The sequence below is a fragment of the Streptopelia decaocto genome (assembly GCF_964273445.1).
Source record: "Streptopelia decaocto genome assembly, chromosome: 1".
Classification (NCBI taxonomy): domain Eukaryota; kingdom Metazoa; phylum Chordata; class Aves; order Columbiformes; family Columbidae; genus Streptopelia; species Streptopelia decaocto.
The window spans coordinates 132,712,462-132,739,959 of NC_138663.1; the positions used below are offsets into that span (position 1 = coordinate 132,712,462).

A 27,498-nucleotide genomic window follows, 5' to 3' on the forward strand; every position below is an offset into this window, starting at 1 on the left:
TCTGTTCTGACTGTCACCAAGGTTAACACATCATTACAGCTTGTGATGTTGGCGATACCTGTTCATTTGGAGCCTTTATCAACCTACGCCATTTCAGACAAGTGAAACAGAAGCCTCAGTCTCACACTGCAGTTTCATAGGAATATGTTTGCATGATTCTTTCGAATGAATTATATTTCTTCCTAATTTTGTGTTAAAATAGATGTGAAATTTTAAAACTTACAACTTTATCTCTGTTTTTTGTAAATTGTTAAAATAACAGCTACATGGCTCTAAGCAAAAATAAAAAAATTGAGGAAGCATTTTCTTTCTAAATTGGAAAATGGTCAGATTCATACCTGAAATGTTGCTTACAGTCTACATAGCTACAAAGTGCAAAAAAGTGTGTGATGACAGACAAAAGGACATGATTAAGTATTGGCCTTGTGGGGTAAGTTCTAGCTACTGACAGGTTAAAGACACTGTTTATTTGGAATTGTCTTACCAAGCTACCGTGTTGGATAATTAGCTGGTTATAATTAAAATGGGTTTTGATTTGCTAACCTAGCAAATTATATTTGCAAATACTGTTCTAGTCTGTGGGACTGGTATCTAGTCAAGGGAACTCTTTTATAAGAGAAAACTATTGTCAGAGATTTTCTGAATATGTATTAAAATTCATTGTTTTAATACATTGTACCCTTTAAATGTGTACTTATAAAAGTTCATATTCTTGTCAAGCATGTCCTCTGATAAAACACATATGCCATTTGATGTTAGATCTCCTCCTGGGTACTGTTATGGCCATCAGTTTTGTGTTCATGAAATAATAAAAGGGATAGATACCAAACATTCACAGAATCACAGAGAATCACAGAATGTTAGGGATTGGAAGTGACCTCAAAAGATCAGCTAGTCCAATCCTCCTGCCAGAGCAGGAACACCTAGATTAGGTTACACAGGAATGTGTCCGGGCGGGTTTTAGTATCTGCAGAATAGGAGACTCCACAGCATCCCTGGGCAGCACATTCCAGTGCTCTGTTACCCTCATTGAGTACCTCATTGTTACCCTCATTCTTCTCAGATTTAAGTGGAACCTCTTGTGTTCCAGTTTGAACCCATTGCCACGTGTCCTATCACTGGTTGTCACCGAGAAGAGCCTGGCTCCATCCTCTTGACACTCACCCTTTAAATATTTGTAAACATTAATGAAGTCACCCCTCAGTCTCCTTTTCTCCAAGCTCAAGAACCCCAGCTCCCTCAGCCTTTCCTCATAGGGGAGGTGCTCCACTCCCTTAATCATCTTTGTTGCCCTGCACTGGACTCTCTCCAGCAGTTCCCTGTCCTTCTTGAACTAAGGGGCCCAGAACTGGACACAATATTCCAGATGTGTTCTCACCAGGACAGAGTAGAGGGGAAGGAGAACCTCTCTTGACCTACTAACGACCCCCCTTGTAATACACGCCAGGATGCCATTGGCTTTCCTGGCCACAAGGGCACAGTGCTGGCTTATGGTCATCCTGCTGTCCACCAGGACCACCCTGCCTCCTATACTGCCTCCTATATGGTTTAAAATGATTTCTGCATATTCTTGTTGTAGTATTGACACTAGCTACTATTTAAAAGTTTTATAAGATCTATTTATTCAGGTCAAGTGGAGAATGCATTTTTTTGGTTCTGCTGACAGAGGAGATTACTTTTAATCCCAAACAGCGCATAGTCTATTAGGTCTTACCCTTGTATTCTTTCCTTCTTAGTTTCTACAAAATGCAGTCTACAGGTGTTACACATAGGAACCTACCTGCAGCATTCAGACTGTATACAAAGTTATTCTACATCCTCTTTACATTCAATTGAGAGACTTGGGATACTAACGAGTCAGTGCTGCATCCTCTTCTGTCCTCTCCATAAACTTTCTGAACACAACCTGTTAGGTAACAAGCCTTAAATCACTTACTCCTTTTCACTTAGACTTATGTAATTTTCCTTCTCTTAGACTTGCCTGGAAACTTATAATAACCAGTGTAACAGCTGCATTAACTCCAGTTAGGTGTGATCCCATGGTATTTCCCTTTGGAAGATCTTGAACAGTAGCCGGTCATGACACAAAAGAGCTTTCTGAGAAGGAAAAGCATTGTTTATTTAGCCATGTGATCATACAGAAAAAGAAACAACACTTGAAACCACTCTAATATGTATGTTCCTAGGTGACTAATTTAATATCTAAAATGTCTTTCTGATGGAATTCCCTATGTGTACCTGCTTCCAAATCCCTACTTAATGAGCTTCTGGTCTTCCGCTCCTCAAGGAAGCCTGCGTCTCCTTAAATCCCTCTTCCTGCTTTGGTTTTCACCTCCTCGCATGTCTCAGGAACAGAGTTACTGCTTTGTGCTACAAACATGTCAAGCTCAGCAGAGACCCAGTCCTAGTCCTTCACTTCAAGGTGAATTTCTCCTAAGCATTTGTTGAAAAGTTATCATTAGGATCATAAGCTCATACCTTTGTGGCGTATTTCCCGACAACACAGCTATGAAATTAGCTTGCTGTGCGGGCAGAATGAGCCTAGATCAAAATCTAACATGTTAATAAAGGCAACTCTAAGTACACAAAATATGATATTTTAATATTCAGTACATTGAATGGCCTGCATAACAGATTTTTCTTTGTATGGATGTTTGAAAATGTCAGTAATAAGATCTATATTATAGCATTTATACTATAGTTCTTAGAGATCTTGAACGAAAGTTTAAAATCTATTTGGATTTTCCAGAATTTTGGTATTCGGAAATTTAAGTACTATTTAAGCATTTTTCTGAAATATAGTAGAAATACTCATATTCTATTCCAGCAAACATTTATTGCCAAAGTTTAGGTCTAGGGCAACATGTAGTATTTCACTGCAAGCCACTGAAACCACTAAAGCAAAACAGCCTGAAAGTGGATCTCATCAAAGGATGAAACTCACTAGGGTTTTATGACACTTTTGTCAAATATGTAGTAACACATAAAACTATTTGAAAGGTGAAGAGAATCATCAGAACACTTTTTTTCCATCTATATCAACATTTTCTGAATTTCTGACATTTTTGGCCATGACCGACTTCCATTTTCAGTAGAAAAATTTGCTTTGTTCTCTGTTGTTGGGTTTTGGGTTTTTGTTTTTTGCTTCCTTTTTTTTCTTCAACAGACTTAACAATACGCCTGTCTTAGAAAGTCTATATGAAGTACATGAAGTATAATGCCTAATAGTATAATGCAAATGTTCAGTGCACTGAACAATGTTAGAAAGCAGAAAGATTGTTGAGAATTTTGGTGGTTGTAATTGTGGTGAAGTGACAAGGGGTGTATTGTGTGTAAACTGTCGATTTTCTTTCATTATTGTAATTATGTTCTTTTGATTTTGGTGTGGGGAATTATTTTTGTTGATGTCAGTGAAGTTTGTGAAGATTGTTAAGATTGTGTGATGAATGTGGATTTTAATAATAACTCTTAAATATGTGATTCAAAAGGCAAGGGGTGGAACAGGCTTCTTCCTCCTTTGGCCCACGTTGGGCACCAAAAAGGACCGTAGTGAGTTGACCCTGGCTGGACACCATGTGTCCATGGGGTCACAGATTCCTTCAGGCATCCACCTGCTCCAGTGTGGGGTCCTCCACGAGCTCCAGGTGAAACTGCTCCACTCTGGATCTCCATGGGCTGCAGGGGACAGCCGGCCTGACCATGGTCTGCACCACAGGCTATAGGGGAATCTCTGCTCTGGTGCCTGGAGCAGCTCCTGCCCTCCTTCTCCACTGGCCTTGGTGTCTGCAGGGCTGTTTCTCTCACATGTTCTCACTCCTCTCTCTGCTATTATTCTTCCATAGTTTCCCCCCAGCCTTCTGAAATAACTTATCCCAGAAGCGCTGCCAACATCACTGATGGGCTCAGCTTTGGCCAGCAGCTGGTCTCTTGTGCAGCTCCAGGTGCTGGCTCTATCAGACATGGGGGAAGCTTCTAACAGCTTCTCACAGAAGTCACCCCTGGAGCACCCCCTGCTACCAAAACCTTGCCATGCAAACCCAAAACAATCACCGATGAAGTCTTCATTCAGCTGACAATTTTGGTTTTTTGCTTATCATACTTGAAGGGTTTTAGAACTTTTCCTTAATTTCTGAAAGTTTTATGTATTTAATATTTGAAACCCCCATTACTAGTCTTCAATTCAATATGAATTTGCAAGGGTAGCAAGTATAATTTTGTTGCCTTTTTGGACATAAATAAGCAAAACCAGTGGATCTTTGTTGGAACAAACGTGTCTTCTGAGATAAAAAAAGAGTGAACTTTGCTGTTAGCAAGATTTTGGGTAACGTTACACCTTGGTTCAGTCATCAGGGTGCTGATGTGACCTAGTGAAATTTGTTTACATATTGCAGTAGTGGTTGATCCTGTTAATGTTTGTTTGTGTTGGAAAAGTAGGCAAGACAACTAAGGAAGCTTATTGAAAAGCTTTTGTTTGCATAGATGCTATCAAGACAATCCTTTAAATACTGTCTTCTATGCCTCTTCACATACATCAGCTTTCCCCAGCATTCCTTGGTGTGTGGTTTTGCATCATTTTCCTTACTTTGCCTTGAGGTGCATCAGCATGGGAGGGAATCCAGCAAAGGAAGAATGTGCAGTAATGGGAACAACACAGAGAAATAGTAGTCATAAATATTTTTCCTAGAAATATTTTTATGTATTTGGAGCGCTGATTTGAGTTACAGTACATCAGGAGTGGTGAGCTGGAGTACCCTTCAGCTGAGGGCAGCTCTTACACATCCCGTTTGTCAATGGCACCCAATGGGTCAGGAAGGCACTCAGTGTGGTGTGTGCTATGGGCTACAGGCAGTGCATTCAGGACCAGCTTTTGAATGTGGAATTGCAAATTCGACTATCTAGACATAAACAGCATGTCCATCTGGTAGTCAGAAGTGATGACTGCCCCTTACCTTACCCAGCAACCAAGGACTCCTAACTTTTGCCATCTGCTTTTGAAAAATTTGGCCAGGATGTTAGTTAGATGAGTCTTTTAAATACATAGGTATATCTTCTTTTCTGTTTGTCATTCTAAGTAGCTGGTGAAGAAAAAGTAATATATTTAAAAGTTAAGTGTTTACTTCAGACCGAACATTTGAGTTTTTGTCTGTTTTAGAAGCGTGGTGTGGCTGTTTTTAGAGAGGAAGGTTTACTATGGGAATGTGACTGCAGTTTTTAACTTCCTGTTGCTGTCATAAAAGAGGTAATTTGTACCAAAGGAGCTGAAATCTGATCTGGTAACACTTCTAGTTTTCAGTAAAGATAACTTCCTATTCATTATGTGTTTTTACACATCAAAGCTTCTTACTTATATTAGGATAGTACTAGTGTAAAAATAGGCATGTACTCAGCCACAAGAAAAACTGGGAAAACTAAAGTGCTGAGTAATTTCAATTTCTCTGCCATTTTTACAAGCCCATTCCACCAACAGCAAACTGCCACAAACAGGAGACACTGATTTCCATAGAGAACTTGGCAAGCTAGGTCGTAGTTTACTTTGCTTTGTAAATACAAATGGAAAAAGTCAAGCAGCTGATATTTCCAGTGTCCAGAACAGTTTTTCCCTTTTTCCAGTCACTTGGTTTTTCTCCCCCTTTTCCATTGGTGCAGTTTACAGTACCCTTTTAACAACAACAAAACTTATGGCAGGAGTTTAAACCCACTGTGGCATCTGAGAGGAATAGCAAGAAACTGCTGCAAAGGAAGCAATTATCCCAGCAGGGCTCCAGAGCCCCCTGAATAGCTCAGACAGCCCCCAGCCCAGACAAGGAGAGAGGCACCATTTTTCGGGCTTCAGCCTTTCTAGTCTCCTTGGCTGTTTGCAGTGTAACCCCTTCCATTTACACACTGAGCAATAAGCGGTTTGCCGCTCAAAAAGCAAGGGCTGAGTGGGAAGAGCAGAACTGGTGGCAGCCTGTTCCTGCCGACACTGGAGCTGTATTTCTCAGTGGCAAGCCAGCAGTAACCGGCAAACAGCAACTCTCAGAGGGTATCATAGCTAAAGAATGGTGATGGGAAATGTCTTGAGCATCAGGGAGCAATGATCCCAGTACGAATGAAGAATGGGAACAGTGGATGCTTTGTTTGGTTTGATTGCAACCTGTGCTGAGTTACTTTAAAAGTAAAAGAAACTTCAAGTAGCTCCTGGCTTTTCTGTCCATTGCTAAAGATCAGTTTATATTGTATAGTCCCCTGTGGCAGCAGAGGGCTGAACATTTGTGAATAGACTGAGATCTGCAGGTCACTTGCTGCCTCTTGAGTCTGTCTCGAGAGTCTAAAGTTGAGCACAAAAGCGAAATAATGATGCAGGGCTGCCATGTGGGCTGGGGACATTGGGGAATTTCGTCTTTACCTCTCTGTCCATTTTCTTCCTTGTTCTAAGTTTAAATTTTAGCATTTTCCAAGCAGGGACCTTGTTTGTAGCTGAAATGTCTAGCCCAGTGACTTTTCGGTGTTCCTTCAATAAAACATGAAAGCTACAATCAGATTTGCTTGTGGTTGCATTTCACTGCAGGTTTGTACCTCAGTCCTCTAGCACAAAGCTTGTGTGCAGACCACAACAAAATACAAGGAAATCTGTGATTTATGATTTGCATGTGCTGCAGTCACAAGAGCTGCAGTGATTGCTGATGGAAGACTGAAATGTGGCAGGTAAATATATGACTTTTTTGTTTAACTGTTCATGAAAAATGAACAATGTCATGCAAGTGTTCCTTTTTTAAAAAATGTTACACAAATGATGTGAAAGATTTAATGTTTTTACAACTTTGTATGTCCAGCATAGTCTTAGTATAGAAGTTAGATTTCTAGTAAGCTTAGGCTCAGTCAGAGACAAATGCAATGGAAGATTAGCCCTGGTTTATATGCTTTTTTTGAAGCATGGTCTCATTTCCATGACATTCCATCTTGGTCAAAAGTCAGAGAAGCAGTAGGTTTTTTAGTTATGTTAGCAAACGTTCTATTTTTTCAAGGGTATGTTTTCCAAAATATTTGTGTGTTTCTACTGTATAGTTGGTAGGGCCAACAATTCTTGTGAAGTAAACTAATTTGTAAAGATTCAAAATAAAATGTTTTGAATGAGAAGTCAAATCTATCTCAAAATCTAAAACTGTGAAAATACCAGCTTGGAAATGTATGAAAGAATCCACTGCCTTTTTGCCACCTGTGACAAATTCTGCTTACTTTTGTTGCCAGCTTATATTCTGTGCCATCAAGGGTTCAGGTTTACCCCCAGAGGAAGGCAGAATTTCCTCCTTTCCTTGGGAAGCTGCTGCACCAGCTCCAGGGGGAAAACCTTCACAAGCCATCGAGTGCAGGAAGCACAATGGTCATGGGAAGGATCCAGACGCCTGGGATTCTCATCCGCTTTGCTGGGAACCGGCAGCGGGCAGCCGGTCTTGGAGGGGATGTGCCCTCTCCTCGAGACAAGGGGGAGTCTGAGACAAACCCACTGCAACTCAGGTCACTGAATAACTGAAACCAAAGCTGAAAATAATGACCTGCTACACAGAGTCATGCCAAGAGAAAAATTTTGAAGAAATCTTTATTTCTTTTCTCTCGGGACAGTGATGTTTTTGTTGCTGTTGTTTCACAATTGTACTTTTAAGTCTAGGAGAACCTTGGTTTTGTATGTTAAAGACCTTTCAGTTTCTTGTGGGACTCATTGTAGAAGAATCACAGAATGGCTGGGGTTGGAAGGGACCTCTGGAGATCACCTAGTCCAACCCACCTGCTAGAGCACATTCACCCAGAGTAGATTGCTTCAAAGCTCTTGGTAACTTGAAGTCCTTTAGAAAACCCTACATGAGGACCTTGAAAAATCTCTCCTTTTGGCAGGATGGCTGTGAGAGATCTGTACCCTGAGAAATGCCCTTCATCAGGTTACAAGTCGTAGTGAAGTTTTATCTACTTATGCTTCTAAGCTTTGAAGTTGAAAGTTAGGACTCTGCTGTTGGAGACTTGTGGTCGGCACAGCTCCTCTTTCCTTAGGGGAAAGCAGAAAACTTCCTATTGAGGAAACACAGCCGTGATACTGAGTTTTCTTAAATCCACATCATTGTCCTGCCAACCTAACTCCAGTCTTAGAAAAGCAAGGCAACATTGGTCAGTATCTACAATGATGGTTAGGGACTGAAGTCCCCTTGAAATCAGCAGCAGAGTCCCTCTGAAATGGCCTGGTGGTGCTACTCCTGCCCCCTCCACCCTTCCCGTGCTGTCTGCAGGGTTTATGTGGACTCTGCAGTGTGCAGGGTTGCTGGTCTCACCTGGTTGTGTAAATGGGCCCTTGTGGTCCCCAGAGAGCCAGCGTGGACCTGCCCTTGGCTTCATTCTTGGTGACTTTGAGACAGCCCCGCAGTGGGCTTGGGGGTCTGTCTTTTGCAGTGTAGGCACTCTCTGTGGGAAACAGGCTGCTAAATTCCTCTGTAGATTTGGGCTATGTTGTTTCCTTTATAGTTACCAGGTAGGAATTTTTTAGATGTTTTAAGATTTGTGGTTTGTTAGGATTATTTTTCTGTTTTACATTTGTGATACTTTAGGTAACATAATTAAAAACTGAGAGATTTTGTGTGGCAAATGAACCCCAGCTGGTCTGGGATTTTTATCCTTGGAGGTGTGTAAATAGCACAGTGGTGGTGATGCTTAAAAGAAAATTCCTGTGTAACAGATACTTCAAATCATGCAACTTGCTTAAGGGGAGAGAAATGAAGACATACCAGACACCAGGTTCAGTTCAAGTTCACTTTTATTTCCGATTTCAGGCACTGATTGCAGTGAAAGCCATATAATGGACCACTGCATCCAGGGGAGATTCATGCATGAGGTTAAATTTACACTTCTACAGAAATATTGTCATCGTCATTTTTCCCATGTTTGGCTCAGCTGGGCTTTCTTTGGGTGTTGAAGAAAGATTGATTATTTCCATATATTTTTTACTGATCCACGGGATGTGCTTATGTGTTGCCTGTTTTAGTTATGTTTAGTGTGTTTTCTCTACTCGGTAAATAGCACTGTGAAAAACAGTTTCTAAGTTTCTTAGATCTTGGTAAAGCAGATTTAAGACCATTAAGGTAGTCGTAAGATGTTTTTGTTGTAGGAGGATTTTCATCTTGGTTTATAATAAGAAAGAAAGTATTGCATAGTAAATATTTTCTACTGTAGCTGTGAAAATATTTCAGGGAGGTGTTTTACTGGTTTGAATATTTTCATATGAACATCGTGGTCTGATCAGAAATTAGTTCTCATTAATAGTTCTGATTAATGTGAGTTAAAATGGCCTATTTTGAATTAAATCTTCCTTTGTGATTAACAACAGCCGGATGTTTGTAGAAAGTAAGTTTTGGACTGTTACAGTTCTAAACTTCTGGAAATTGTATATACTGAGGTATGGATATTTCTTTTCTGAAGCTGATTAATGACATTCTGCATATGTCTTGGCTGATTCCATGATCTTGTTAGTTGGGTGAAGTGTCAAATACATACAGTAATTCTGATATTTGGTGTCTTGTGATAATGCCAAGTGCTGAATAACCTTCAGCTCCCTCTGTAGTCACCAAACAATTCAGGATACAGGTTACCCACAAGCCTTTGTAGATACCCATCGTCTTGCAGATACAGCCATTAATAACGAGGCTATAAAAGAGGGGAAGGCCATCTCATGAGCGAACTTGAATCCGATTCTGACTCTGATGTATCTTGGCCAGATTGACAGGGGAGCCAGAAGCAGCAGCTTGAATCGATTGTCGTTTTATCTGTTCTTTTTAAGCAAAGCTATCTCCCTATGCATTTTACACCATCCTTTATAAACTCCACCTTCAGGCCTGTCATCATTGCAGGACTGTTTTGTTGGTCTGTGTGGTAGGAGGGAGTAATTGACTTGCACTTTGTCATGACAGATTTATGGCATGGGAATACCACTTGAAAGTATGTTTTAAACTTCAAATAGAATTTTTTGTGTGTTTGATCTGGAGGAGGCATCATGTACCTTGCTGGGGTCCCAGAGAAAGGAATCGAAAGCTGGACAGACTCCTCAGTCTGAACTTTGAAGCTGAACAAGAACGAACTTTAATCATTGTTGAAGACCTTTTCCAAACACGTTTTGATGTCTAGTGTCTGATATGTAAGCATGCTATTGTAGGTAGGGAAAAATACATGGGATTCACAAGTCTTGAACAAAATTATACACATTTTTAAATAAAAATTTAAGATAGTTATTAATTTATACTCTTACTCAACTTCACTAAAATAGTTGTTTTCCATTGCTGACATTCCATGCCTTATAGTCTATGATGCAATGGTAAGTCATAATATGGATATACTAATCTGTTTTGAGATGCTAGATCACATAGAGGGGGATGAGCAAACTTTGTGTTTCCTAACTAAGAAACAAAAGCTCCATTGTACTTGTATCTACCATCAGTGACACTATTAATTATAATTGCCTGTACTCACCTTGTTCTTCAACTGTTTTATTGTCATTCGTAATGAGATGGTACTGTTTTAAAGCACAGATTGTGTCTGGCAGGTTAATATCACATACCTGTCACATTTCATTTGAAAAAAAGAAGTAATGTTATGTATGCTGTACTGTAAAAGACTGAAATATGTGAAATTTGTGATATTACATACGCAGAAGCCCTGCCAGTATAGAGGTCAATATTTTACTCTGCAGTCTAAATTTCATTTTCTTGTGAATTTAAATTTGCTTTAAAATTGTTTTGCAGCAGAGCAGATTTCATTTATTACATAGAATGAAACTATGAGCTAACTGTAGTTAAAAAAAATGTCAGTCACCTTTGCATTTGGACTTCCTAAGCATTTCTCTCACGACTTCATTCTTTCTCATATTTCATATCACATTTCTGTGAAAAGTAAATGAATCACCCACATATATAAAAATATTTCCTAATGCTGACAGTTGGGAATGGATTTAGAGAAATTTACACACGCACACACAACACGCATAGGTACATGAAATATGGTCTTAGGATGAGTATATATATATATGCGTACAGCTATACTGAATACTTGGTGTTATGCTGTAGAACCCTTGGGTAAGTTTTTATGGATTTGATTTATTGGCTGACGGAGTTGATTCATTATTTGTATATGATTTTCTGCTGCTGGGTGGCCGTAATTTACAGTTCTGGACCTAGTTAACTCTGTGGGTGCCTGGAATTTTCTGTATGAACATCTCTGACTATTGTTTAAAGAAATAAATGAAGTGGACTTGCTTGAATGAACAATTCACTCATGAGGAGCATAATATGGTCAGGCAGGCAGGTCATAGAAAATAGCTTTCAATAAGTCTTTGTGAGTCACTATGCTATCACATCTTCTCTTAACAGACATACAACAATCCATACGTGTGACAGGCATCTGAAGATCATCTGTGAACCGCTGATCACAATCCTTTTCTCTCATCAGTATTCAGTGCTGTTCTTGCATTCTCTACCTGCACAGCCCTAGCAAATTTACTGGTAGGCACAGAACACAACAAAACCTTGAAGAGGCGTGAAAAGTCAAAGAGTGCCTTGGCATCATTTCTGTATAAATGAAATATAATACTTACTTCCGTCTTTTCAAAATTGGGCTTAAGGCTTTGGCAGTTAGCAAAGCAATTCTTTTCCCATGATACGCAGAGTAGTGTAATAAAACTGTTTGCTATATCTTGTTTACTGGGAAGAACGGACTTCTCTTTGTGTTCAATGTGGTAACAGCTCTTCTGGAGGTTTAAGGTGAAATGTTACACTGTCTGTCATTTTTTCAAACCATTATATCATTTACTACTGTGAAGTCCAGCTGGTGTATCCTGGGGGCAGGGTCACAAATATGAGAAGAGCCAAACCACTGAAATTAAAACGCCCTGATTAATGGTTAAGTATCTACAGACTATGAATTATTCTAATTTGCAGCATTTCAGATGCTGCCCCAAACGTGATTTGGCTCTTTACTGCTCTAAATACTGGATATGAACTTAGTAAGACAAAGAAATGTAGCAGTGATTCTTTATGTGTTCCTACAAAAATGCACATACATGTATTTCTTTGAGTACTTTGTTACTTAAAGCCATTGGTCTACAGTCCATAAGTATTTCTAGGATTTCCTATTGAGGAAAAAAAGTAGTAAACATTGCACATAGAGAATGTAAGTTTGTCATAGCTACAGATTTGATTTGCAATGTCTTGTTAATGGAAGGGCTTGATGAATCTTACTGAGATGCTGGGTACCTAATTGTTAAAATTTAATGCAAAACTTGGGCAGTGACCCAACAGAGGAAGAACGCTTTCTTCCAGCCATCTGTGAATGCACTAGTTACACGCATATGTAATTCCACACGCCCCTGTATATTTTATTGTAACTGTGTAATTCATCACAATTTAATGTCGCATAGCCATTATTGTAGCTAAAGTTCTAAACCCTTCTGTTTTAAGGAAAACAAACAAACAAGACCAACAAAGGAAAACCCCTAGGAAAAATAAACTAAATGCATTCAGAATTTCATCTTGGAAGCATGACTTCCTTCAGTAGGCATTTCACATCTTTGCAAGTCTGTCTCAACCTCCACGAGGGAATGTTTCCTCTGCCTTTTCTTTCTTCTGTAATTCCCAAATAACTTGGAAGAAAAGCAACTTTCAATGACTTTTCAGTTGTTCCAGTGTTTCTGCTGTAATGTTTCTCTCCATCTGTGCTTTGAAGAGGGTCTTGGGGTGGTTCCTAGAAGAAATTCCCAGGATAATTCTTGCTGGAAGTTACAATTTGTGCAAAATACACAGTTGCGTCATATTGTAATGAGTTTGAAGGGGATTTTCTGAAGTGCCAAAATCACAGAGAGAACAAGTGCTACTGAATTTCAGTAGGACTTAAACTCTTAGGATGTGTGTGAAAATCACTGCTTTCAGTTTACAGGGCCTTGAAATCATCAGCTGAGATGGTAAATTCTTGTGATATGCAAATACATTGCTTTGTTAAATCCAGTGCATTCAGGATTGATATACATGAGAAGTATATGTTTCTACATATAAACCTGGATATAGTAATGCTCCAAATTGCATGTAAAAATGTTTTTTTATAATTCTTTGCATAGATTAATTGGAAATAAATAGCTTTCTGTGATTTAGGGAGATGGAAAACAGGAATAGATATAGATAGACTTTTAGTAATATGTTTCATTCTCTTCTCATGCTTACTATTTCAGGCAGTCAACAATCTAAAAACGTGTATGTGCAGGTCACCTTCATTTTTTCACTGTTCATGCCTCAAATCCCTGTTGAAATTTCAGCGTTACTAGATATCTAGATGATAAAGGACATATCTTTTCTCACACAATGAGCGCCAAAGGCAACAACATGAAATTTGTATGCAACACTATCTACGTTACATGTGCATGTTCGTTTATCTCAATAACTGTCATCGTTGTGTACGTACATCTTACAATGATAATAAGATCCCAACGCTGCTCAAAATGTAGAATTTTCACGGATAGGTTACTAGCTCTAGGGAACTGGAGCAAAATATCTCATATTGGGAACACTGTCCTCCTTGTCACTGACCACATTAGACCTTTTGATGTAGCTTCATTTTTTTTTTTTTTTAATTTTATTTTTTTATTTATTATTTACTTCCACCCATGCCTTGAACTGCAGTGGTTTTCGTATGTGATCTGACTCATAAGTGTATGTCCGTTAAAAATGTAATTCATGTAATCAAGTCATGTTTCCGTGTATTAAAGGAAATATGGTACAAAATCTGTTGCGTACACAAATTTTGCTGCATTTTGGTGAACTTTGAAACTTGTTCAACCATTTTGTCAATCAAATGGGAGAATAAAGACTTTTTAAAGAGAAAACAGATATTTTCATATGCATTTGATATATATTTTAAAATAAAATAATAAGATTTGGAATCACAAAGGGGAAGTATGTTTTCTAATTTAGGGGTTACTGGAATTCTGTTATCTCCTGAAAACTGAATTCTGAATTAAACGCAGAATGTTATTCATTTCCCAGTAAGAACTTAATTGCTTCTGCCCAGCTGCTTATCAGCCTTTAAAATTGCTTATTCAAAGGTGAAGAACTAAAGAATAGAAAATTTCCTTCGCTTCCTTTAGAAATGAAAACAAAAACAAACACAAAATTCATGAATAATAATGAGCATGACCAACAGTAGGATAATGTACACGTATTTCTTGTCAAGAAAAAGTAATTGCAGCACTTGATGTGAAAATAGGTTTTATGTCTAGTGCTAATTTTTGCTCTCCACCTGATTATATCACACTGCAGTAGTGCATAGGAAGGAATTGTAGTCCTTCTGGCCAACAAGCATTAAACAGGCTGTTGAACAGCCAGTGTTACATTATACAGGATGAAGGAAAGAGTAATAGGGTTCTCAATCTTAAAGGCTTTAAAATACTGATGTAAAACTAAGAGGCAAGCTTTTTGCATAGGGGGAGGACACTACATTAGTAGTAAAATTTTTTCACTTTTTTTGTATGATTTGGAAAATAACTCATAGCTTGTTTTTTTCGTCATCTGTAGCAAAACCTTTTCAAGTTAATAAATATTCTTAAACCGTTAGTTCATATTATTATTCTTGATTTGTCCTAGATCAGAGGAGGAAAGCTTATGATCACATACACCAGAAAGAATGATGCTGGCAAATATGTTTGTGTTGGAACAAATATGGTTGGAGAACGTGAAAGTGAAGTTGCGGAGCTCACTGTTTTAGGTAAGACTGTTGATAAAAATGTCCAACTGTTGTTTTTTCTAGTAAGCACTTTTTTAGGAATAATTCTCATCTGTTTCCTTTTCAGTGTTTATGTTGAAAATTATTTAATGGCTTTGCAATCCATCTTGGGCTGGCTTTGCTGTTGGAAGGCACTTTCTTAGTTCTCAAACTAAAATAATTCCAGTGTCCACTGACTGGATCAGTATTGTAAAACAAAAATTAACGTCACTAAGGAGCTTAATTTTCCCTGTCATTGAAGAAAATCAGAATTGTTCTACAATTTTTGCTCTAAATTGTTATCCTTTCATTTATAGTTCTGTGTGCTTAGTGTTGTAAATATACAACAGGTGTACTTGGTCAAGTGATCCTAATGATAGTTCCTCTCAGCATTGCAACATACATTTCCAGTTAAGATAACTGAGCTTAGCTGAAAATTGCATTTTTTTTTGTTGCTCTTGCAGAAAAGAAACTGTAATGCCAGGGGCGATCTTGGAATACCTTTGGTATGGGAGAATTTCCTCATTATCACTGTAGATGCATCTTTGGTAGTTTTCATTCAAAATGTGTCCCATGTTGCTTTAAAGTAGAGGAGAGGCTTGAGATAGCTTAATTGTTTCTGCAGGAAGAGTAGATACCATCACAGGATGAGAACATCCAAGCCATGGTTTTTTTAAAAAAAAAAAATTTCAAATTTAAGATCTGTCTTCTCAGTCTTTGGCACTTTTATCTGTCTTCACTACTTTTTAGAGTTAGATCTTGGGCAACTTGAAGTCCTGTTCACAGTTTTATTTGAAGCAGGGTTTTCCATAACAAAACATCTTATAGTTGTTGAATATCCAGCAAGATAGCGTGTAACTTTTTAGAAGCTAAGGAAGACTTCCTGTGATCCACCATAATGTTTGTGTTTGTTTTTTTTTTTTTAACTTATAGACATCTTTGAAGCACTTGGAGAGGAAGTTTTTTGTCAAATAGACTTTCAGAACTTCCAAGCAAAATCTAGAATTGAAGGGAAGTTGTCGTTACATGAGTAAAGTCCTGACACTGGGCTCTTAGTTAGCTGTACCAGTTAATTGCTCATCACTAGTCTGGTACTAACCAGGGAATCGTGGCATGGAACATTATGTAATCCAAGCTGGAAAATATTGCTCCTGCTAAACACCTGTAAGAGGGACGCATTGCAGGGAGAGGCCTTCTTTGCTTTTTCCTTCATCTAATTTTCCTTTCAAATGTATTTTTGAGTTTCGCCCTGTGAAAACTAGTGAGGTTTTCCTTTCAAACAGGACAGTAAAGCTTTAAATGTCTTATCAGTCTGTGTCTAGAAATCTTTAATACACCTCATTCTTTCAACTCGGGCCTTAGATATGCGTCAAAAAGTATGAGAAACATGCCAACTTCATATATTAAAATCTTTCAACATAAATCATCTGTTTATGGGTTTTGGTTATTTAGATGTTGAACTTTTGCTTTTAGGTCTCTGCTTTAGATCAGAGAGAGGATTGCATGCCAGAAGTGGTAATACTAGAAAGTTTCAAAGTGATCCTTGCTAAGCTTTCCTTGTATTTACCAAATAGTTGTGTGATGAAGATAGATACTTAAATCAGTGCTGAATTCCCTTACCCATTTATAGGTTTGAGTAAGAGTGTTATGAACGGGCAGACAAAAGGCCTCGGGCTATTACTCTGCCTTTAGGAAACCGATCTAGAGAACATTGTGCCTCTTGTGTGTTTGCTGTTGTCCTGTAAGTCCTGGCCTTACCGCATCAGTCCATTTCTCTTGCATAATTAAGCTGAATAAACCGTCGTTTAATCCAGAATGTTATTTTCTTACATTTAGATTGTGGTTTTACTACACTTACAAGAAAGGAGCTGGGGAGGGTGGAGGGAAGTCTGTATTTGTATTTTTTTTAATTGACAGCTAGATTCATGTCTGTAGGTCTCTCTTTTATTTCTCACTTCTTGTATATCAACCTAGGCTAGAACTGGCAGCTTAAATATCAACTTGCTGTTTCGTTCTAACATGATTTGCCTAGCATTGCAAGCAAAGGTAAGTTTTCTACAAAACTAGTGTCCAGTTGATTTGGACATCCTCGAGAATAACGGAAGTTCTTTTATAGGGTTTTGTTCAGTTCACATTTTACTTGAACCATTCACTAAGGTTTTGTAATACTGAATCTCTCTACCTTAACCTACAAAGTCCAAATAATATTCAGAACTACCTTTTTCAAACACAAATGTGAGACACTAAGAATATAGGATTGCCTCTTTATCCTTCTGTCTGGTGCTTTTGTACCCCTATGAGAAATCTGTGTCATATCTTTGGGTATTCTAACTTCCTGATTGTGCCAATGGCTTCAGATTCTTCCACTTCCAGGGAGATGATATTTATATCTTTAATACATACAAGTCGAAACACGCAAATGCCTTCTCAACTCCCTCAGAGCTTTCACAGGTTTATAGGCAAAAAGGTCATCTGCCTTAGGGAAAGGAACCTGCCAAGCACTCTCAAGTTAAACCTTCCCTCTTCTCTTATGGACATCCTGTTGTCATCGGCTGCTGCCTTTCGATATGGATAATGCTTCCTGGAGTATCCCAGAAATTGCAAAAAACACTTTTCCTTGTGTATGTGCAAACCTCACTGCACTCCAGCCTGGTGTGAAACTATTAAACCATGAATAGCCCAGCACTGTAAAGCTTTGAACCCTTTTACAGGTAAAAAAGTGTGTCAGTTCCTTTCCTGAAATTTCCAGCTAGTAGCTGGGTTGCCAAAGTAGCACAGCCGGTACTGACATCCTGTTTTGTTTCTGAGAAAAAGTGTGCGGCAGTTAATCTGATGAGCCAGGACTGGGGTCATCTATGTCCTAAAATTTAAGTCAGGGATAACAGCAATTTCTCAATGAGAGGACATTGTGGGTTTTTCTGTCTTGTTTTATTTTATGTGTGCTAGTGAAAGAAAACGTTGTCTTTCTAATGTAGCGTTGGAAATGATTGCATCGAACACTAGCTGCTGCTGACACCTGCAAGCAACCTCATGGAAATGCTGTGCTGGACCTTACTTAGCCTTCAAATTTAGAGGCACCATTGAATCAAAACCTCCAGTGAAGTCTGTGGTTGGACCCTGAGCCACTGTTGAGAGCATCTGGTCACTGGCAGGGCTGCACATCTGCTGCCTGGCACTGGGAGCGACTGGAGCGGTGGCAGAGGCACCTCCGTCAGATTCGTCACCCTGCTCACCTTACTCTTACAGTCACAGTTGAGGGAAAATTGCAATTTGGGCACAGAACTGCTGGACTAATCCCTTTTTTTCCCCCCTTTCCTTTCCTTTTAGAGAGACCATCTTTTGTGAAGAGACCAAGTAATTTGGCTGTAACTGTGGATGATAGTGCGGAGTTTAAGTGTGAGGCAAGAGGTGACCCAGTCCCTACTGTAAGGTGGAGGAAAGATGATGGGGAGTTACCAAAAGGAAGGTGCGGTACATGGAGTTACCTTTTTTGTGACATCTAGCTTGATGATGTAACCATTCGATATTCAACAGCTAGCATTTATTTTTCTTGAATGGAGAAAGCCTGGCTCATCTAATAAGAGATTTCTAATTACCATCGAGCTCTATTTGAAGCTATAATTTATAGTGAAACTTAAGAACAGCTTGTTCTCAAGGTTTTGTTGTGACAACACATGACAAATACAACAAAAATAACTCAGTCAGTAATATCTGATACATATTAATTCTTCACCTGAAGAGCCTTTTGTTATTACTAGAAGTTTTGGTGAGTGTGTAACAAATAGTAAATCAGATTACGACATGAAGAAGTATATATTGGAACTGCAATTGATATAAAATATAGCCTGGTAATGTAAAAAGCTGCCTTGGTTATACATGTTTTTGTTGTTGAATTTCCACATACATTTTTTTGTTTCTGCCACTGCTCTAATTGTGACCAAAAATAAAACACCTTATTAAAAAGAAGTACATTCTGTGATAGATAGATTATTTAGTTATTTACTACGAATTCCCAAAAGTCAGTTAAAAACCTATTAGGGGAGGGGATAAAAAGAAGAAAACCCGTAACATTTGGCTCCAGTCATCCAAATCCAGCTTCCTGTTAATCTATTCTATAGCTTTAATCAAAATCATAGTGTTTTTAAGAGAAAAATTTACTTCCCATAAAGAGAAACATATTGACTGCATTATACGAAGAAAAGAAAAAAGGTGATAAAAGGAGATGAAATGGTAAAAGGCCACATTGTTCTTTAAAAAAAATTATTGACTGAGTTGTGATTTATCTTGACTTTCAAGCAATTGTGATCTTCTTAAGAACAATATTTTCTTTTCAATCATATAAAAAAATTCCTTCGTTCAGATGGAAAAATTATAGAGAGAATAACTATTATTATATTTACTTGTTAAAAAGGGTTATAGCAATTAAAATGTTTTACATTAGCACTTTACAATTTTACTATGCCAGTGAAATTCTACTGACGTCAGTAAAACTGACGCACATTGCGAATGAAATCAAAGTAAGGTTTTCAAATATTTGGATACATTTTGCTTTTAAAACTTTATTTTTAAATTGTCAATTTATAAATATTTCTACAAGTTTTTCTTTCTAAGAGAAATGTAGGAATAAAAATATTTGAAAGCAAACACACCATATTTTTGCCCTTTACAAAGTTCTGTTATTCCTATTCATTGTTTATTACTATGTATATTTAAAGATATGAAATCCGTGATGATCATACTTTGAAAATCCGGAAAGTTATGGCAGGAGACATGGGCTCGTATACTTGTGTTGCAGAGAATATGGTTGGAAAAGCTGAAGCATCAGCAACTCTAACAGTTCAAGGTAAGAACATTTCTTTACATAGTACTCTTACCTAGAATAAAGTTGAATTTTTTGCATGGTAACTTGATAGATTTGCTATATACCAACTAGTTGCATCTATACGCAACGAGCAGAGTTGCTACTTATGCAGGAGGTCTATGCTAAGCAAAAATATAAATTTGGCTGGAGTTGTATTCTTAAGAAATTGAAGCACTTCACATGTAAGATTTTTTTTGTAAGCCATCTTCAAAGTACTGACGTGGAGAGGCGAGTATGTTTTGAACTTCAGTATGGTCAGAGTCGTGCCACTTACAGTCTTTGTATCTGAAATGCTGTCGAAAAAAGGAAAACCAGTGTTACCAAACTACATTGTTTTAACTTGAAAAGAAAGAGTTGTAAGTTCAAGTATTTGCCTAATTTTTTTCAATTAAATACAGTAAAGAAGCAGTGAATGGTATCCTTTAATACACTAACCCAGACCACTGGAATTCCCGCTGCTTTTTCATTATAAAAACGTATCGTAGCACTACTGTTTCTTTGTAAGAGAAAAATTCAGTGGAACTCAGTGAACTAATATGTATAAAAATCCTTCATTGCCTTTATATACACAATCCAGATGTTCACTATTCAGATAATCCCTCTCTTCCTTTCCTGGCCAGCAGACAGGCAATGATGTCACCCCGATGCTTTTTTCTGAGTGCTGATGGTCCTCCTGTCCTTTTCTCTGTTCAGTGGGAATTAGTCATTATGGAGTTTTGGGGAAGTATAGGCTTAAAAGTTATTTTATTTGGTAACAGACCTCTGTTTTGACACACTTACTATAACAGGAAAGGTCTTGTCCTTAACCTGCTCTCCATTTTCCACCAGAAACATTTGGTGTCCTTAACATCTGTCACTGTTAGGAACATAGGAATTCTTTTGCTGAAGCTCTCATAAAACCAAGAATTTTGAGACGCTCTGTTGTGTTTGTCACCATGATGTTTATACATAAAAACTGATATCTTATGTTTGCAAAATAACCAGTTCTTATGCTTAGTGTTTTAGAAAAAAAGATTGACACATAAGCAGTAAGTACAGTTTATTCAGAAGAAAAATAATGAATTATTATTTTAAATGCTGATTTGTTCTGAAAATCACATTTCAGCTGCTAATCTTGTAAAATGTTAGTATTAACAAAATTTGCTTTATAACTGGTTGAACAATTACATTTCTGGAAATAAGCTATTGGTAGCTGTAGTCCCCCGCAGTTCTCTTCAAAGTAATAAGCAAGTACATTCTTGTAATCCCATTTAGGTTAACCGTGCTACGTTGATATAAAACAACATAAGTATGTAGATGGTAGAGATCTTGAGTGAGATCTTTTGAATTTTGATAATAAAATGGTACTTTTAAGAAACATGATCATAACCTAAGTCTTGATTCAGCAAGATTCTTATTATTTTGAAGTACTTGTATTACACAGTAGATATTTACATTGTAACAGCTTTGCTCTGCGGATATTGTTATGGGATAATTTGTTTCCCAGTGTGAATGGATTACCTCCTGAGCCATTTGTCTGTTCTAATGTCTTTGTAGAAAGGATTGATGTGAGAAACTGTAATGTGTAAGACCAATTTGTAGTTGGTAATGTAGTAAATTATGATCAAAATCCATTTACTCGAGTATCTAGGAGACCTCATTTTATAGGCAGAAAAAAAAAAAGACGCCTCTAGAAAACATGCATTTTTCATCCAGATTTTTTTCACATTTTTCCTTTTGTTTTTTCCTTATCTTTTTCCCTCCCCTCCTCTTCTCTCTTGTTTAAAACACTTTTTTTCCTCCTAAAGGGTCAGATTTTTGACTGTGCTCCATCTAGAGAGGTAAATTTGATCTTGTTTCAGTGCCAAGATAACATTACTATTACTGTTTGTGGACACACAGCTCTTTGAGGAGATTTTTTTCATACAAATAGTGCTTTTTCTCCATAATTTAAGAAATGGAAATGACGAGTATCTTCTGCTCTTTTATTAATTGTCATGTGATGTATTGACTGTAGGGATTAATAGATGTGTGTTCTGCTATGCCAAATAGAGGTATTTCTTTGCAAACAGGGCGCTGTGTTACAAATCATGGCCTCAGAAGTTATACCTTCCACTGTTTAGACCTGTTAAATTTAGCAAAGGATAAAGAGGGTTTTGGTTTTTTTTGCTTGGTTTGACTTTTTTTTTTTTGGTGGGTTTTGGGTGGTTTTCCCCCTCAGTATCTCAGCAAGAGGCTGTGGTGTTTTCAGGCCAGACTATACTCCGAGAATGAATATGAGAGTTGTTGATGGTGCCCCCAGAAGCTGCGTGTCTGTGTGAGGAAAGGAGCTGCTGCCCTGTGTGCAGGGTGGCCTGCAGCAGCCATGGCTGTCAGCAGGCCCCTTCGGGACACCACTCGGGCCTTGAGCTTGGCAGCGCTGCCAAGAAGAGGACACATCCTCTTCTATACTCGTCAGTTTTCAGGCCTCAAGCACTGTGGTTGACCCGTGTATGTTCTGCACGATACAGGGTTATCTAGAGTATTAAAAGGCAGAGCGTGCAACAGCGGGGCTGATTGAGATACCGAGGTGTGAGGGATGTGTTGGTGAAGCACGGCGGACAGCTAACATGGTGTCTCAGCAGAGAGCTGCCCTGGATCTGCTGGCGTTAATGTAACCTCCAGCTCAGCTCTGACCCTGCTTGGCGTGGCAGATGTTGGAATGCCCTGCAGTGCTCCCTGTCTGGGGAAAACTGCACAGCTCAGCCTGCGGGCCCCGTCTGGGGCTGCGGACTAGGAACTGTCAGCTCGGAGAGTTCAGCTGTATATAATAGGATGCTAATTGTAGAAAATGCAAAAGAGGGGAGGGAGTATCAGTTCCATGTTAATGTTCTTCCTGCTCACGGCACCAGCATCAAAGATTCTAATTACTGGAATGACTGTTTTCGTTTATACAGACTTCTAACTTTGGGGATTATAAGTGGAGTACAGATGCTGGTTTTTTGTTTTTGTTTTTGTTTTTTGCTATTTCAGTCATATTCCTAAACCAAATTTGGAGTTCTGTATTTGAACCCTTCACTTAGTCTTTTACTGTTGAAGCTTAAAACCATTTTCATCCTTCAGACTGTTTGTCAATTTATCTTCCTTACTCCTTGAAAAATTAAATAGTTAAGAAAATGTAATCTGCTGTTGTTTGCATTTTCCCGAAAGTGTCTTGGTCCACTGTTTTCATTTTGCAGCAGTATGTAGTGCATATGTAAGACATCCAGAGACATTCCTGAATACATGTGGAAGCTTTTAATTCAGGAGATGATTAATTATTAAATAAATACCCCAGTCAATTCAAAGTGCCAGGAAGAAGCCCAGAGTACAATACGTTATATTTTACCAATACGTTATATTTTACTAAGTCGCTGATGTGCTTCAGCAAAAGGAAACAATGGCTAAAAGTGTATCTCTGGAACCAGTGGATTTCTCATTTGCTTTAGCACTTAGCAAGTTGGTTATATTTATTGTGTATTTAATATAAATGCAAGATGCTTTTCATGTTTTCATTGAGATTTCTGTTACGTGATTTGCTTAGTTTTATGCCTTGAAGCAGGACTGTAGAAATTATGATATTATATGCAATTTAATTGAAGCCCATGTTCCTAAGACACAAAATTATCAAAAATGTGTGCCTCAGAAGTTCAGTTCTAAAAGAAAATTAGTTTTAGCTTTAATGGAAATAGAACTAGGGCTTCTTCAAAAACCTGCAAAATTCACATTTAATAATAAAAATGCTTTTAAGCAAATCTAACACCCAAAGGTTTTCCATATTTTCCACTACTTCCATTTGCTTCTCTCCCATTTGCAGTACTTAATTAGTCTTTTTTAACATCTAATTTTATAATAAGTTTATAATTTATGCTGAAGTGAGCTTTACTCTCTGATACTAGTGGAAATTACAGCTCCAGTGGAAGGTTCTCCTAGGCAGTAGGCCAAGAACCATTATAGCAATGACAGTGTAGTTACTACTCAGCAGGAGTTGAAAGAGAAACAGGTCAAGTAGGTCAGTTGACTTGAGGACTTTACAAGAACATATAATACCAACAATGCGACTTGATCAGCACCAGGTTGGTGTGAACGATCCTCAAACTTCGAGTTCTTTACTCTTCTTCCTTGCAATCCTCGTTACAGTGCCCTGCCTAATGTGCATCTCAACATGCAGCAGCAGTGACTGAACTGTAAAATGTAAATTTTGCCATTCAAAGACACTAAACACAGTGTTATCAGTTTGGCAAGAAAAAAGAAGAATTCCTATGGAAATTGCTCTGGCCAATTTGTATTTTACAGTGGTGTTCTTTGATATTAAGGTGTTTTAGCTTATGATGTCATTAATTTTCGGGTTAACAGAGCTTGTCGGCAAGGTGTATAGTGAGAACTTTTGATAAGTGACTTCTGGCTCTGATTTTACTGTACTAGTCAACTGACAAGGAATTTTAATCTGAAAAGATGGCACAAGCTTCAGGTCTGGAATTTCCTCCTCTTTCCACTCCCTCTTTGTGTAAAGTAGCTTCAAGGCACACCGTAAAAGACACCTATTTGATAAGGCTTCTGGGCAGGGCTGAGAATACCACCCAGAATGAAAAGGAATCGAATTTGCTCTTTTATCTGCCAGATACCATATGAATGTTTCCACTGTGTCAGGCCACTGGTACACATTATAAGTTGGCTGTAAATGTAATTTCTTTATAGGCATCTGAGCTACCTACATTAAAATGACAAAGACAAAATTCAGATTTTTATGGCATTACAAAAATGCTGTTGAGGTATGTGGTGGTTATTATGTGTTTCAGTGAATGCCTCACAGTATCATGGGTGAATTTAACCACTTGAATATTAAAACTAGGGTTTGGATTTAAATCTGAACTTGTGTATTTGGTCTCTCTTTAAGTCAGTATTTCTCCTAATTTTATGCCATATTCTGTCTTCAGACCTCATGAAAGAGGAAGTAAGAATAGTGATTTTCCTGTGAACTTCAGGATTTTTTTTAATTAATAAACTTTTGGCAGGATGAATGAGGGAAACCATCTCTTGTGATTTGTGTATCTTAGGGAGGCAGCCCTTTCCCCCTTCATGACTGCTGTAAACTATGTCAGCACTTCAGATTTCTATCAAGGATCTGAGGAGTTTGACTGCCACCTATTTCTGGTGAAAGAATATAAATCTTAAAAGATAATCGGAAGGAACTGAGGAAACCATGTGAAGAAGAGAATAGTCCCCTTAAGGTGCTTGTTCTACTGCTGGAAGTGGTGAACACCAAGATTCCTGAAGCATTTCTAAAATACGAATAAAAGAAGCAATCAGTAAATATTTAAGCAATTTTTAAAAAGTAATTTATAGTTGCTTCAAATCCATGTAACATGTTTTAATAAATAACTGCTTCCATGGCTTTTAAGATTTTAAATGGAGTTTCATTTTTTTTTCACTTGTAGTGTCACAATAGTGGCAATTGCTTACAGGGAAATAATGCTTAAAACTTTTGAGATCCCTTCCTACAATTTAGTACTTTGAAACGAACACTTGAAACAGTTGTTTCTGAGCAAATAGAATAGGAGTCCAAATAATCTGGAGAAACATCACTACGAAAGTAAGTTGAAGCTAGGGGCTTTCTCCTGCTGAAAGTGTTTTATTTACTGTAAAGTTCTTTAAAGTTCTACCTCACTCACTGCAGAGAACTGAAGCAAGTAGATTTGTGTAGCGTACTTCGGCACTCAGTTAAAAAGTAGGAAAGAAAATCTGAAGACTGTTTTCAATTGCCTGCAATTTCCAAAATCCCATGGCTAGGGAAAAATAAATTGGTTTTGTATCAGGCATCACTGTTGCAGACTTTATTTTGTGACTGCTGTTCTAAAGATAACATTTCAATAATTCTGCCTTTGGAACAGACAAAGTAGAATTTTAGTACAAGTTGTTGAGTTTGCAGATTTTTGGTTTTATGTATAGAATTAAATAGTGTGTGAGGAATAATAATTTTCATTGGTTGTTCATTAAACAATACTTCTGCTATATGTTCATTCTGAAATAGACTTTATTCAATTATGCTAAACATCCATAAAATGATAATACACACTTTAGTTTTGCCTTGTTTATAGCCCATAAGTAATTCATAGGGACTATACAGTGATTATAGTGCACTCTCTTATTTTTGTTAGTTGACGTGCATCATTAAAATGAGTCATCTCTGAATTGGTTCTTGACAAAAAAAAGTGCTACCTTATAGTTAACAGTACATTCAAACATTGTTTTGATAAGCTGTTTTGAGTACCATTGGTTACTGTGAATTATGTTTTGTTTGAACACTAAACTGTTTTATTGTTAGGTTCTGAATGATCAGGAACTGGTAATAAAGTATCTTGCAATCTTTATACGCAAACTAGATACACCTGGTAGGCTCAGTATCAGAATCTTCCAGTGCAAGGAAAAGAACCTGCTTCTTCTAGTTAAACTGCTAAATACCAAATATGCTCACATTGTTTTCTGCAGGCAGTAGCTGCATGCTCCTCTTGTTGCTATGACCACACGTTAATTCCCAAAGTTCGGGGTGATTTTTCTTTTTTTCTGCATTTAAATATGGAAAAAAGATGAGGGGATTCAGAAACAAACAAACAAAAAAAAACAACACAGAGCTGTCTGGACGGACATCAGGTTGCTTGTCTTGTTCTCATAAAGGTTTTTGGATTTCAGTAAAGCCTTTGATACTGTTTCTCACAGTATCCTCCTGGAGAGGATGGCCAACATCCACCCACAATGCAGTGGGTGAGTAATTGGCTGATGGGCCAGGCTCAAAGGCTTCTAGTAAATGGGGTTATGTTGGGCTGGTGACCAGTCACTAGTGGGTTCTGCAGGAATCCATCTTAGGGCCAGCGCTTTTCAATGTCTTCATAAAGGACTTGGACTCAGGACGTGAGGGATTGCTTAATAAGTTTGATTATGGCGTGAAATTGGAGGGAGCTGTCAACACCCTCGAGGGCAGAGAGGCCCTGCAGAGGCATCTGGACAAATGGGAAAACTGGGCAATCACCAACCGCATGAAGTTCAACAAGGGCAAGTGCCAGATTTTGCACCTGGTACACGGCAACCCTGGCTGTACATACAGACTGGGGAAGAGATTTTGGAAAGCAGCTCTGCGGAGAGGGATCTGGGGGTTCTGGTCAACAGCAAGTTGAACATGAGCCAACAGTGTCCCTGGCAGCCAAGAGGGCCACCCGTGTCCTGGGTGCATCCAGCACAGCATTGCCAGCCGGGCGAGGGAGGTGGTTGTCCCGATCTGCTCTGGTGCGGCCTCACCTGGAGCACTGTGTGCAGTTCTGGGTGCCACAGGAGAGAAAGGTTATAAAGTTACTGGAAAGTGTCCAGAAGAGGGCTCCGAAGTTGGTGAAGGGTTTGGAGGGAAAGCCATATGAGGATTGGCTAAATTCACTTGATTTGTTGAGCCTGGAGGAGACTGAGGGGAGACATCATGGCGGCTACAGCTTCCTCACAAGGGGAGGAGGAGGGGCAGGTGCTGATTCTCTCTGGTGACCAGTGACAGAACCCGAGGGAATGGCAGGAAGATGTGCCAGGGGAGGTTTAGGTTGGACATTAGGAAAAGGTTCTTCCCCCAGAGGGTGGTGGAGCACTGGAACAGGCTCCCCAGGGAGGTGTCACAGCCCCAAGCCTGACAGTGTTCAAGAAGAGTCTGGACAACACTCCCAGACACATGGTGTGAACTGTGGTGTTGTCCTGTGCAGTGACAGGAGTTGGACTCGATGATCCTTGTGGGTCTCTTCCAGCTCAGGACATTCTATGATATCTGTGAAAAATGTCCTGTGCTCTCTAAACACAGCATTGAAGGGGATTCAGGTCTCTTTGCATCTTTCAGTGGCATAACGAGAGCC

The 27,498-nt window shown here is 38.5% G+C and overlaps 1 protein-coding gene across 1 annotated transcript in view; it reads left to right on the plus strand.

Moving 5' to 3' along the window:
* Positions 1-27,498, plus strand: part of ROBO1 (roundabout guidance receptor 1) — a 312,664-nt gene that overhangs the window by 212,791 nt on the left and 72,375 nt on the right. Inside the window, exons 4-6 of the mRNA XM_082054528.1 lie at positions 14,640-14,760; positions 18,085-18,223; positions 19,473-19,600. Coding sequence (XP_081910654.1) covers positions 14,640-14,760; positions 18,085-18,223; positions 19,473-19,600 — 388 coding nt within the window. The remainder of the gene's footprint in view (positions 1-14,639; positions 14,761-18,084; positions 18,224-19,472; positions 19,601-27,498) is intronic.